The 15,344-nt window shown below is 39.2% G+C and overlaps 1 protein-coding gene across 1 annotated transcript in view; it reads right to left on the minus strand.

Moving 5' to 3' along the window:
• Positions 1 to 303: 303 nt before the first annotated feature.
• The window catches only part of LOC105453054 (muscle-specific homeobox protein tinman-like), a 50,020-nt gene continuing 34,979 nt past the window's right edge, over positions 304 to 15,344 (minus strand). The window contains exon 2 of the mRNA XM_011694732.1: positions 304 to 1,736. Within this exon, the coding sequence (XP_011693034.1) occupies positions 1,369 to 1,736 (368 nt within the window). The 3' untranslated portion in view covers positions 304 to 1,368. The remainder of the gene's footprint in view (positions 1,737 to 15,344) is intronic.

Here is a 15,344-nt window from a genome sequence, read left to right on the forward strand (position 1 = left end):
ATAAAATGTAAATCTCCCCTCGTTAAAGCGATAAGAGAAAGAATAACACGAGCTTTATGCGATTTTTTTCTTATCTTACGTCTTCGATCCGCTGGAAAAAAGATCGCATTTTAATAATATGTATATGCATATGAACTTTTTACTTTTAAAGGCGAAGACAATAATTGCGTTACGTAAGGTTTTACTTGTATCATGTTTTTGAATGGTACGGGAGAATTACTGGAGAATTGAAAGGAAAGATGAGGAAGTTGAAGAAGTTCAGAAAAAAGTTTCAATAATGTTTCCATTTATTTAGCTTCGCTATACACTGTACTAAGTCGGTTTACACACGCGCTCCTAATTTTTAGTCTCACGTACCTCACTATCACTTTACGCGGAAATCGCCGTATGCAGATATACAGATTTTTTTTTTACTCGCTCCTAATATTCACTAATTAAACTCATAATCAGGTATATTGCAGTGTCCCATCTATGCTTACTGTTTCTTTTAACTCTAATCATATATAACGATCTCTATCATGCCTATACGTAACATTATCAAGGGAACGATGTATACCTATATACAGTATATGTACACAATGGCGCCACCACAACGCGTGGTTATTTATAATTTACGGAATAATATTCATTTAATAATTTATTATCGACGGTTTTACCTGGCCCTCCTCACGGAGGGGCCCGTTCCTCTCACTTTTTCTCCGTTTTATAATAAATACATTATAATACATCGCGCTCTGCGCGTAAAATTGCAGCGGACTATGATACCTTTTCCATTTAAAGCCGTAAATTACGACATAAGAACGCCACTTTTTTGCCAGTTCTAACAAGCACAACGAAAATACCTTTTGAAAATTTTAAGGTGATACTTCCTCCCGCCATTAAGTCGTATCGCATATAGAATTGTAATTGTTTTAGATCGCATTTTATAGCATATTCGCTCGTCGAGAAATTGGATGCAATAACAATGTAAACAGTTTTACAGTTTTGAGAAAAATGAAGCTTAAGACGTTGAATCGTAATAGATTAATAGACAGATAGCGTTAGGTACGTTTGAGAAGATGCCCCTTTATATCGTAAGACTTTCTTCACAATTTCTTCAAAGAGAGGACATTAAAATGCGTCAAGGGACCGGAATCGCGACGTAAAAAGAAGACTGTACAAAATGCAGTCGTTGACGCATAAAATAGTTTCCGTACATGCTTGCCCGAATAATACATCGTAAACACGAAATTATGTATCACGGTTCGATCTTTCCTCATCGGGATCGAAGATACTTGATATTACACGAGTAACTTGTCCGTTGTCCGATTCCCCCGTCGAGCCTCGAATTGCACACAGAAGGTCGAAAAGGCGAGCCCGAATCGACCTCTACGATTTCTCGTCCATGGAGTTTGGCAATGGTCGTTTCTTCAAAATTCCCAGGTCTTGCACGTTCTCGAGAAAAGTCTTGTGATGTTGAGCGACCAGAAGTGGATTCACAGTCTGCACGTCCTTCTTAAGCTCCTCCATATCCCTCTTGAGCTTCGCCCTCCTGTTTTGGAACCACGTGATCACTTGGGCATTGCTCAGACCCAGCTGAGCGGCGATCTCGTCCCTGTCGGCCGGGCTCAAGTACTTCTGATACAAGAATCTTTTCTCCAGCTCGAAGATCTGCTGATTCGTGAACGCGGTCCGGCTCTTGCGCTTCTTCTTCGGCTGCTGGCGATTGTTGAACAGGTTCAAGTGATTGGCTTGCTCTGCAACACGAGATTACAACGAGAAATTAGACACGGTTAGTCGTGTTCATATATACTTATTTTCTCGATACACGGCGTGACAAATCAATACATCAAATATACACTGGATTTAAAGTCCTTTTTTTTTACAGTTTTAATCAATCTGTGGCTTTAAGTCGTTTTTAATGTCCCTGCCGTTCGAGCGTGAAATACCTAATGTTACTTTTATTAATTTTTCAACTAACTTTAATGCGAAAATTATGCTATTTAAATATATGTAATTTATTCTATTTTTTTATAAATGCACGATCAAACTTCAGATTTGCAAAGAATGTAGCAAAAAGTAGTGATCGAAGAAGCAAGTGGTAATCGACGAAGAATAATTAAAGGATCGGTTTATAACGAAGCTGTAATTTTATCGGTGATCCATGCGATTTCTCACGGAAAGATCTGAAAGCGATTCTGCCTTCGTGGTAGCGCCGCGCCGCATCGGTTATCACGCGCGCGCGCGGATAATGAATGAGCCGAAGGCGCGGGTATTGCGCAAACGAACCGTCGATTCAGCGGCAATTAAATCCTGCCGATAACAAGACCGTCGGCTATTCCCCAAGACGAGCCCGGCCGTGTCTCTCCGGGAACGCGGTGCGATAATTAGCTACCGATACGAATAGGTGTATTAAGATTTTATCGCTGACGTGGTCTGAGTAATCGCTCGCGAAGCTACGTGGCGGAAAAAATTCTCCGTGAAAACGCGTTAGGCGTAAAATACGACGGTCGCGCGGAAGGAAAGAAAAGAAGGATTGGGAAATTAAACACGAAAACATTTTAAGTCCGCGCGCGCTCCGCATGCTTTATCGTTTTCGCCACGTACTTAACGCGCGTTATGCGTAGTTAATCCCGCGTGTGTGTGTGTGTGTGCGGAAATAAGGCGAGAGATAGATAGACGTGATAAGAATATATATTACGGCAGATTGATCCGGCGTAATACGTCGAGTTTCTCTATATTGCATAAATTTACAAAGGCATCGATAAATGCAGGATATATACGTGTTATATGATAATCGGGACAAGATAATTATCAATTAATTTCACGAGATTGCCAGTGAGCAGGACATGCAGATCGGAGATTGAAGCATAGATGCAGCTGCGTAGCAAATAACAGCAGTTCCAGAAACAATTTTGTATGAAATAAAGTTTACGTTAGGCATTACTTTTTTAAAAAGTGTAAAAGTTTAAAGTAATTGATGTAAATTTTTAAACAACGTTTATGACTCATTTCCTTTCCATCCGACTTACTTCAGTGTCTCGAAAAAATCTAAATTCTAAAATATCCTTCTATATAAAGCGACTTCGGAAATGCAATGCTATATACCGAATGCGCGGTATGTAGTAATCGAAATTTCATAATCCCGCAACTATCGGGACATGCAAAACGAATCGAAGTTTTTTTTCGAGGCGACCGCCGTTGGACTTATAGTTCACGGAATCGTCTCTGAGGGCTACAAATTAAATGTATTTTCGTGACATGGAAGGGTTCTCCCCATAAAAGTATTACGCATTCGTTACGGTGCTCAGTCCACGGAATTCCAAGAGCCATAACTATCATAGTTCCCGGTTACTATTAGCTAAGGCTGTAGTTCAAAATGTTTCTACCAGACGTTCGCCTTTAGCCCCAAAGCAATTTGAAGTTATAACAAATCAGATATATATATGCGGATATAAATAATCTCCATTTTGCGATATTACGCTATATATATAACTTTCATCTCTAAATAGAATCTAATGCAATTTGTTAACTGATTCTCCAGCTGACGTATCTAAAAACTCAAACTTTTCGATTAAATCAAATTAATTCATGTTCTGAATTTTCAAAATTTTAGAGGACGAATATGTTAATGCAATACATATTTTTTATTATAAATTTTTTATATCGAAATACTTTCTGGGAGATCGGATTGCCACTTTAAAAAGTTCTCAAAAAAATTTCCGCCTTATCTTATCGAGCTCGTTGTAAGCGCGGTAATTTTCTTAAAAATCAGCTTGTTATTATAAATTAATTGCCGGTTTAAAGAGTATCCGATTAAAGCAATCATCTGTGCCTTATCTTATCGGATGTTTTTTTTTTCGTAAAGGTGAACTGGAACCTAATTTTTTTATATACACGTTGCAGCGTGATCTGTCAAGATTAAAGCACGTGAAGTAGAATAATTTATTTAAATATCTGTTGGTGCTATCTATAGGTGATCTCTTTAGATTAGATCGTAGAAAATCTATTTCAGCACGGTGTGTAAGGCTTGACAGGAAAATTGCCGTATCGATTCTATTGGCTAATCGCTTCCCCGCGAGGTAACCTAAAATAATCACCACCCGTCGTCGTATCCTATTAGGATGATGCCGCGTAATACTGGTTTCCGTTTTATAATTTTCGCTACGCTCGCGTTGACCCTCGGAACAAGGAAAATATTGTCAATTAACGTCGTTATTCGGTTATCCAATAACCGGAGCGACTCCGCGAATTTTTTTCTACTTCGCGTAATGTTTACCGGGGAATATACGCGATGGCCGATTTTGCAATGGCGTTAGCCATTAGGAAATAATCGAATCGAATGATGAAAAAGAGAGAGAGAAAGAGAGAGAGGGAGGGAGGCGGGCGCGATGAGTCGTGGACAAAGTAGCCGAGGAGTCGCTCCAGGATCAAAGGCCGCCGCCATCGGTCACACCTGCACAACCCGACCGTACAGTCCACTTTAAAAACTCTCACCGATCGGCACGAGCGATGTCATGCACATATAAGGCGACCGGACGTCTCGTTTTCGGGGGGACAGTCCGCCTTATTTGAAAGAATGGTTCGCGTTCTTACCATCTTAATCATTTTATCACGCTAATTGGAGATGAGAGTACAAGCGCGCGCTCGGTGTTTGAATGCAACCCAAAAATACGGAGTAACACGTGTTTCGTTCAATCCACAGCACGCCCCGCTTTTCTAACGGCCGACATTTAATGTTTGGAGTTAACCGTTAGTCTAAACATCTCAGAATCTTGACACTTGCCGAGAAGATTGTGAACGTTAATCGTGTGGATTATATTATATCTGTGGTTTTTCATTGTTGTCTGTCAAACACATAGATTCTTAATTGCGTTTGTATTGGAAACGTAGTCGTTATACTAAGAAACACAAATTCAATCAACTCAGTACGCGAGCAATAAATAAACTGATTATACGCTAAATGTCTTGCGGAGATATTCTATTTGCCGATATATTAATTTAGCTATGTTTACGATTGAAATCAATATTACGTGGAAATATTAATAACCAGCGCGCGCGTACGGCAGAAAATTAATTACCAATCTATAGACTTCAGGAAAATAATTAAAGAGAAGACTATCAAGGCACTTTGCAACGAAGGCGAACCTTTCGCGGAAGGCGTATTGATTCGATTACACGTACGCACTGCAACCTAAGTGCAACATACATATTCACGTGTAGCGAAATGGAAGAAAAAAGGCTGTTAAAAGGTTGAAAGTTTTAGACTTATGTAATATAAAATAAATGCGTAATAAAAATATATGCGTAATTTTTATACAAAATTAAATTAACCAAAATTTTAATTAACCAAACCGCGGTGTTCAATTTATTAATTTCAATTTTTTCCTCTACTATATTAATTACAATTTTCGTGGCAGATTAATTAATTATACAACCTTCGACCTTATTGTACTTTTTGTTTACATCAATTATTCTCTTCGTCCTTCCTCTATTTTTGGCCTCTGAAATCAGCGATTCGAAAACACATGACAAATGAAATCGAAGACAAAGCGAACGAGAATTTTGCGCGACAAAGATGTTGAGAGACACGACGATGAAACGGTAAATGAACGAACGGACGGACGAATGGACGGACGGAAGAAGCGTCGAGATATTAGTTTCTGCGGTTGGTTCTCCGCAGAGATTTAATTCGTTTGATGTTCACGATTCGCCGCTTCGGCTGTCTTTTCGCAACTCGCGTCCCCTCCTCCCTCTATCTCTACAACTTTCCAAACAGTTTTAATAGCCGTCGTCGATGCTTTCTTTTCCGAAAGATTTTCTCACCCTTTTGTCGGCAAACATTCCGGATTCTGCTGTAAAAGTTTATCCTTCAAAAATCGGATATCATCCATGTTTCATAAAGGAGTAAAATATTGTATTATTTATTAAAATATGTACCTATATTTGTAAAATACGTTACATGAATTGTGGAATTTTATTCAAATTAATTGGAATTCTTTCACACACAGAATTATAAAAGAACTAAAAACCTAAATTCTTTAAAGTGACATATATAGATACGCATTGGAGTACTGTACTGGAATAAATTTCTGATAAAGGGCAGCCGACGCGACCACCTGCCGTGCGTAAACCATATCCGTGTATGACATCTACTAGGGTCACAGATGGCGGCGAAATTCGCTTGATTAATGTGCTGACTTGGCCGAAAATTTGGTTTAATTACACGAGCCGGTATACTCTCGTATATCTGTGCCTTATCTTGCTCCGAACATAATTTAACAAACCGCTCTCATAATGAATCAATAATTAATAACAGATTGATCCTTTTATCGCTGAAGTGTAGTCTGTAAAGAATATGCCAATTTTAGAAAGTGGGTTATATATAGCGCCCTAAATTATATTATGTACGAGATATTTTTCGACGCAAAACTCACGTTCTCTATGATTTGTAACCTTAGTAGAAGCAAAAAATTGCAGCAAAAAAATCCTGCTATAAAATTTTACTCAATTTTTTATGTAATTTTATAATAATCCTTTTTTATACAATGGATCTTTTACAAATCTAGAATGCATAGTCAAATACTAGTATTCTCAAAAATTGTAAAAAGTGAATTTTACATCTAACAATTTAACACGGAAAGAACAATTTTGCTGGATTCAGATCTGAAAATAATTTTGTTGGAAACTTAAAATAATTGCTAGAATATCAAAATTTTTTATAACAATGCTTATCATTTTTAACATTCCAACAAAATTTTTTGATGATTCAACAAGAATTAATTTTCAGATCTATATTCAGCAAGATTTTTAAATCTTTCAACAAAATCGTTTTTTCCGTGAACATATGTCCTTCATGGACTCATAATAGGAAATGTAACTATAATGATGATCATAATTCTTCAAAGTGATATTGAAATATTTAATTATAAAAATACTAATATACTGTATTTTTATTGTCAATTTGTAGTTAAATTTTCCATAGTAAAATTGTCAAAGAAAATTATTTGTTAGACATTTTCTAATCAGTAAGTACAATGCAATAATCTGTCATGAGCGAAGATATGTCACGAAAAATATATTAGAGAAATTCTCGAAAAATTTGATTTATCATGACACGACGACACGGGGGAAAACAGCCTTGGAAGCAAACAGCACGATGCAAAGCGACATGATATGTCTCGCGAAAGACCAACAAAACCGTTGCGCGGCCATCTTGGTTACGCTCGAGCAAGATTCACTCGAGTAGAATAGTGACGGAGTTAAGAGGCGCGACGATCTTGAAACAGCTTAACTGGCGTCTCGTCGAGTAGATTATTCGACAACAGTTTCTTGTTAAGCTAAATTTTACGGTCAAACTGCAAACGGCCTGTGATGCAACAAAGAAAATCGTTGCGCCGTTAACGAGTTCCGGTGTACTTTCGGCACGTCTATTTTTCATCGGTCGTCCGCGATGCTCGAGTTGATTGACAATTCAATCTCAACATTTACTTCCGGTCATACTTATACGGCTAAAAATTTATTGTTACACTAAGATCCTAAAATATTTATGTTGTGATGTTTATAATGTTAGAATTTTTTACTTACTGGAAGTAGGTAGTATTTTTCCAGTAACGATTTTGATCTGAAAGCAATATACCCCAAGCTAAACGATCAGCGTCACAATCTGCTTCGGAGTAAAAAAAAATTCGTATACATTACACGTATACATTACGACGCATTAATCTTATTTAAAAATTTAAAGTTATGGAATCATTTCGGCTTTCATTAATTATTTCGCATACAAATTCTCGAAGAGGTAATTCTGCGAACGACTGCAGACTTCAACGCTATTCCTTTCTCGCGCCGCGCGTAAATTCGGCACTCTTTAAGAGCGATATGCTTTAACGGGTTTAACATATTTATTACAATTGCGAATTGCAGCGATGCTGCCAGACGAGATCTTGCAGAGCGACCCAACGCGAGCATAAATCGCGCGACGCGACGCGCGCGCTCGTTTCGGCATGCCGGACGACGTGTCTCCGCGGCGATACCGCTATCGCGTAAAGAAAGAAAGATCGAAATGGGTTAACGACCGTGCGCGATGCATCACTCGAATTCTTCGCTGTAAGTATATTCGTGGCGTAAACAGGTTCCCATCACGCTTCTTGCCATTGTGGATAACCAGTCGCCCAGGATATTTGACGTCTTTATCGGTGCGCGCGGGGGCAAGTGGAAAAAAGGGAAAAAAAATCAAGTCGTTACACTGTCTCGACGTGCTTTTTAACGGTACTCCTACACTACACGTTTTTACAAGCGACACTACATGCCGGCGGCAGCCTTTTGTGCCGCCATAGGGAGTAGTTTGACGTAATTCTGGTACCGGAGTTTTATTTCATCAAGTGCCTTAATGCCTCGCGTTTATGTCCGCCAGTCTTGGAATTATTCGCGAATAAACTAATAATATTCTTATGTAATTTGATTATTATAATTGTAATATTAAAATAATTGAAAACTTTCTTTTGATTATTTTCGTGAGAATGAAATTAGTAAAGCTGGTAAGTAAAGATTATCAAGAATAACCTTTAGGTTTACAATCGCTAGACAAAAGAGCTTAAATTCGATGCATTGCAAATTAATTTTTGCAGCTGACAGATACCAAGATTAATAATCGTTCCACATCGTTCAATAACGTTAATCTTTTAGCAATCCGAATAGAAATGTCCTAAATTATCATTTCTATAGTATTCGGAATTATTATTTCAAATTACATTGTATATAATCGTTAAAGAAAATAGAAATCGTGGATCTGACGCGTGCGTCGGTGGGTTAAATCGGGGGAATAAAGGCCTCGTGTCTTGCTTAGAGATCGGACCCGGCGAAACAAACAGTCGCTCGTGCCACACGTCCGCGTCCCGCGGTATTTCGCTAATAAGTCGTCCGCCCGCTACAAGTGAGCATTCGAAGAATACACGAAGAGACACGCAAAAAGAGGCGGGACTGCGACACCGTGGAGCAATTTGGAAGTGTCTTCCGTCGGTCGGCGGTCATTTGTCTCCCGACAGCATCTCCGGGAGTCTCTCTCTTCTCTCCCTCGCTGTCGTCCCTCCCCCGGCTCTCTTTCTCTCGCCCTCTTTCTCTCTCTCTCTCTCTCTCTCGCTCCTGCCTCGACTTACTACCCCGGCTCTTAACCCGGAGGGGCTTTGCCCACATGTCAACGATATATTTTCTGCCGGCCCACAAATCGTTTAGCGGGTAATTTTGAAATTGGAACACTTATTTAGTCGTTTAGACCCAAGGGCATAACCGCAGTCCCGAGTTCGAGATTTATCGTTTGATTTTTCGCCGGTTTGTAAGCGCGACCTGCCACTCTCGCTTTCCTGCTCCTTCTTTCCCGGGCTTGCGTCTTCGCGCCGAGGTGCGAGCGACAAAAGTTACGGCGTCGTTCATCTTGCGTTTTCTTATTGCACTATTCGAGAGAAGCGACAGATCGTTAATGTGAGATCGACGAGTCGTCGTTTGTAACAGCGTAACGCGTTCGATCGGAACGGCAACGAATCCAATTTTCATAAACTCAGATTGAAAACACAGCGATTTCAAATAAGATTCCAGAATTGAAATAAAAATTGAATTAAAATTAAGAGAACTTAATGAAAATCAAGATTTAAAGTTGCAAGAAACTTTACAGACACACACTCTTACTTTTTCTTAAATCTCTAGACAAATCTTTCCTTCAGATTTTTTTAAGTTGTGTGGTATAACTCAGATAAAAAAAATTTTCTTTCAAAGAAAATTAAAATGGAACACGTAGCATATTCACTCTCTTCCTCGTTCAGAGAAACCGCATTCAATTCTTGAGTTAATCGCTTTCCGGAGCAAAGTTGCCTCGGTCGAGCAATCGAAGTATATATAACGGATGCCGTTCAGATCATCGTTTAATGAAGAAACGAAGTGCGAGAGAGGCTCGTTCCAGCGTAGAGCGTAAAATACGGTAACTCGACTGCCACATAAGGATCCCCCTCGGGAATACGGCGTGTCGGCTCACACGCCACGGCTAGGCTCATAAAGACGCATACGGTGGAGGAGAGGGACGTAGGGCGTGGAGCGAAAAAAATGCTTAGTGGCTTCTAATTGCAGAAGTGACGACGCCGTGACTAATGACCGGGAGAGACGACGTCCTTTGTCAGTCGCGACGAGACACTCGTGTCCTTCCACGAGGTGCGGACGCGGGCTGTTTAAAATACCTGGAAGAAAAGTTGCTTTCTCGGTTCGACGACAAATTTTTCTTCTGCTTGTCTCGCGATTTCGAGAACTCGCGCCCGATTTTATTTTAGTACGTAAAACGTTTCTCCACTTTTATCATCAAGAAGAACTATTTTATTGCTAGAATATAAAAAAAAAGGCTACCTTTAATCGCAGCGACAGACATACGCATGCATGAGTTTATTTCGAGAGAGAAAGCAATTTATCAAATACATACTAATTATAAAATGGATAACATATATTTGGTGCTCTTTTTATATTTTTTTGAATTTTTAATTTTTGGTAGTACCTTAAGGAAGAAGTTCTTATAGTTTGTGTTTTTTTAAATAACTTAATTAATCTGTTTGACTACGTTGTATAACGTTCATTATTGAAATTTTTATTTTATGCAATTTAGAACACAGTATAGAGCAACAGTATTGCCGGATTTATGTTGTCTGTCTGCTTAAATTCTATGAAATAGCACCTCAGATACCTCACATATAAGCTGTAGTTGTTTATACGTGGTTGCATGGCATTAATTTAAATTGAAAATACCAGCACAGTAAAGTTTAATGCAATTTGCGCGGGGCGACGTGCGCGGGAAGCGATTCCGTGAATTTCGAGAACGACGTAACACACGACGTAACGTCGCTTTGAGATGTCTCTTTCGAGTCTTTCGCATCTCTCTAAATAACAGCGGCTTCAAGGATCGTTTGACCGCGGCTCTCTGATCCTATTAGCTCAGACTTCTTTCTCAGATTTTCATCTTTCTCGCTACGCATCCCTCCCCTCTCACTCACTCTTTCTCTCGTCCCTTTCGCACGCGTAACCCCTTTACCGTCTCTCGCGTCTATTTCCGACGTCTCCGGTCCTTTACTCGGCTTTTAGCGGCTTTGAAATCGTCGAAAAACAGTCGGTCGATTCACGTGCCGCTGATTAGCGTAATTACGAGAGAAATTCTTTAGCCCCGGCCGCGGATTGTCACGCTACCCCTCTTTTTTTTTTCCTTCCCCGAGACTAACGTCCGAGGCCTTCCGCCATTAGCCTCATTACCTTTACAAACACAATGATCCATATTCTCATCGCGCATTTAACGCTGAATGCGATTTCCCAACTCTTGAATTCTATCTCGTATAAAGATCGCGTAATACAAACGCGCTGTTTGCGCAAATCTAATGTAAATCTCGTTAGGGGCAATTACGCACGAGTATACGTCTGTTGTATTTTAAGAAGTACTACATGTTTACCTGTACTTTCTCTATCAAAATAAAACTTACAAATAGTGCTGATTTCATAAGCATCTTTTAATTATTTAATATAAAATACCTATTATTTAGTACAAATTTAATAAAAAGATAATTAATTTGTCTTTTTTTAAATATAATTTCCCAAAAATTTGGCGCTCTTCGAAAACTTTTTTTTTTCAGAAATACTGATTCATATTCATGTATTTAATTTTTCCAAAAAAGACACTATCATTATATTTAATCTTGTCAAAGAAGAAACCATCATTGTTTCTTTTTTGGAAAGATTAAATACACGATGAAAATATGGATCAATATGTACGAAAAATGTTTTGAAGGAGCGCCAAATTTATGGACGATCGCGTGTTCCGGGCACATTCCTTCAGGCGAGTCAGAATTCGGTTAGAGAATGTCGCGGTAAAGTACAGGTAAAGTTATGTTCGCACACACACAAGTGAGTCGGATGGAGGTAGCGACACGTCCGGTACTTTCGCAATAAGCGATAAGCGCTGCTTTGATCACGGCGGTTAGGCACGCGCTAAAAGATATAGGGTGTATCTAACACATCTAAGGGTGGTGTTACTGCAAACGAGGCGAAGAATAAATATCTATTATATAAAGTCGCATGTAAAATAATCCCGAATGGAGCCGGTTGAGACAATTGGAGGAAAAAATAGAAGAAGGAAAGCAGTCGCAGAAACGCGTGAGTTGCTCCGCCTCGAGATATCGTACAACGTTAAGACGTATGTCGCTTGATACGTAATCACAGTGTCCGTATTCTATTAGTCTCGTATTGTACGTGAAATAAATGCGACTTGGGGGGGAACGCGAATAAACTAAAGCGGTCCCTGACGTGCCACGTACGTACTTTAGGTACACCTTATACGCGCGCGGCGAAGGGTCGCCTTGGTAAATCCACATCAGGGGTGAATAAGTCAGGCCCGGCTCGTAAGTCCGAGCGAGGAAGACGAAGGAGAGCCAACTGTTCGCGTCTTCATCAACGACACCGAGGTGGGGGACCACCCATCAGGAGCAATATCGTTTCATCAGCCGCTAATATCACCGCTTCGAGTGGTTCAACACCTTATAACGCCAGGTGGGACGTTAGTGGCGCCGCAGGAAGTCCTAATGAAGACAAATCTCACCCAAAATGGCGGCCGAACTTATTTCCTGCTCCGCCTCCTTCTTTCTCCGTCTATCCCTCTCCGTTCATCTTGTCCCCTTTCCACATCGCGGTCCCCTTTCTCCCTTGCGAATCAATTTGGCAGCGGTATTTTTACATTTTCCGCCGCGCGATTGTGATAAGAGGGGGATACGAATTGAAACGATGATTTTAATCGGTTGAAGAATCTTAACATGCTTGGTGACCGCGTTATTGCTTGCTTCTACATACGTTAAAAATTTGGATTTCACCTGCCTCATTTTATTCCATTAGCTTCTTCAAAAGTTTTATTAGTTTTAGTAAACTATTATTTAATTATAAGTTTCATCTCTTGTGCTATTTTTTATTTATAAATTGCATTTTTTCTGTTTAGATTGACAATAAATTTTATTTATCTAGATCTACTTAAATAAATTTATAAATAAATTAAATTAATTTAAACATTTTTAATTAAAAAATTAATTTAAATTTTATTTTTAATTTAAAAATAACAATTATTGTAAAGATTCATATTGTAAAAATATTAATCTAAACTATATTTATGCATTAAACGTCACTCTGAGAAAACATGAGATTATTAAAAAGATCCGCTGTGCTTTTTGCATCGCGAGAAATCAAATTTAATCTTAAATCTTAATTAACTATATGTTAAAAATGGATAATATAAATAAATGATACAGATAATCCGCAATAATTCCAAGATTCGGAATAATAGAATTGTGTATAAGAATAAAAATAGCTGACTTTTATTTAGACAACAAAGAACACATTTCTGTTTTGTGATCTGGTATCATTAGTCGAAGCCGGTAGGAAGTTACGCAGCGGGAAACTTTTCATAATCGTACTATCACGTATATTTGCATACATAAGCAGGATTGTACGCGCGTGTATACACGTTTCGGAGGCGATAGCCGCTGGATCGACGCTAGCATGGTTATCGATCGCACATCCATCGCGTTACCAGGCAGTACGGAAATAAACGACTCAGGTGAAAAATCAGAGGTGCCTTCGATCCGAATGAACTATCGCGAATCACCGGCTGGATATATCACAGTTTTACGTCATGTATTTGCATTGTAAAGGCCGATGTGGCGATGAGACACGTCGCGTTACAAAATGATATAGCCAGCACAAGTGCCAGAATAAGTCCAAGCGATACAGGGATCTTTCACAAACTTCATTAACTCTTTAAGGTGGAGCAAAGGTGCCTTATATTTCGAATACTTTAAACCCGCGTTTCTTTGTAAAATATTAATTTCGGGAACGCCACCGAAAATGTCCATACATTTTCAGATATCGTCTCGCGAGACCACACGTGTCTACCCGGAAACGGTTTCAGTTCCCCTGGGTGTAATATTGCGACAGAATCTGGAGAGCCGTAAGCGTCGAATATCATGCTTGCTGTGTAACGATAATTTTTAGAAAAGTAACTTCCTTCGACATGTCGTTTTTTCGAACAATATTTCACAGCTGATGTGTCAGGATGTTCTGGCAACTTGTGTGGCGCCTACAGTCTCTTTTTTTCGAATATTTTTACATCACTTGTCAAAAGTGTCCCAAAGTTATGAGTGATATAAATAAATAAGCATTTAGGTAAAAAGGTTTGAACGTAATTCACGCAATGAGGATAGAATATTTTTTACATTTTTTTATATAAAATACTTGAAAGAATAAATTTACTTCTAAACAGAATGCAATTTATAAAAATAAGTATTTTATGCAGAATTCTTCCTTTTTATATGTAAAATTAAGTTCAATAAAGAAACGATAAAATATTTAAATATTATAAAAAACTGAACAGAGGAAGATTTTTAGTTTATATTTATTTACGCAGTGTAAAATTTAAATGTAGTTTGCGTAGAGATTCGGATGCTGACAAAATGCTTTGCCAATTCGATTAACTCGCTACAATACCTCGTCTGATAGAAACGTCAGCAGGTAATGCTGGACCACCAACAATGCGGAAGGCCTCGGATGGTGAAAAGAGCGGTATCGCGTTGCAAGCGCAGCTGCTATGACTGAACAAACGATAGAACGAACCTTTGAGGGTTAATGGCCATGTATAGAACGAAGATATTTCACAGCACTTCTCTCGCCGATGTATTAATTGTAGGAAATAATCAACATTGGAAATCGCCTCGCAATCATTTTGATCGTTTTCTCTTCGTGTCGTTTGTCGACCGATGCCTTTTCTCGCCGCGATATATTTTTCTTTCCTCTCGCGACAAGACTCCAAGTGATGTCTTCAGGCAATATTAATAACTTAAACCTAACGATAATTTCGAAAACGTGCAGAGATCTCCGACAGCGATTCTCCGTAAATCAAAGTATTAAGGAGACCGAAAGCGCGAATGTGGAAAGAGAGAAAGACCGAGCCGTACGGATGTCGTCATCTACATGACGAACGTTGATCGTAATCATCGGAGGAGTGGGTCATTAGCTCCGGCATAAAATTAATAAACTCATAAACAACCGCGCGAAACATCTCGCGATAAGCTGAAAAAAAAATCCCGCCGTAACGACGTCGGATTATCGCGCGACAATCGCGGGGCCCTAAGTTCAGGGTTCAAGGACGATGACGACAACGACGACGACGGCGACAACCACGGCGATTACATTGGTTTCTTAATACAAAGTGCTCGTTTTACGAGACATTAATACGCCACATTGGTCGTAAACCGATCGGGTATTATTTCTCTCATTCTTTTTTCTCCTCCCCCCCCCCTCTCTCTCTC

This window comes from Wasmannia auropunctata, unplaced genomic scaffold, assembly GCF_000956235.1.
Source record: "Wasmannia auropunctata unplaced genomic scaffold, wasmannia.A_1.0 LD336022.1, whole genome shotgun sequence".
Taxonomy (NCBI): domain Eukaryota; kingdom Metazoa; phylum Arthropoda; class Insecta; order Hymenoptera; family Formicidae; genus Wasmannia; species Wasmannia auropunctata.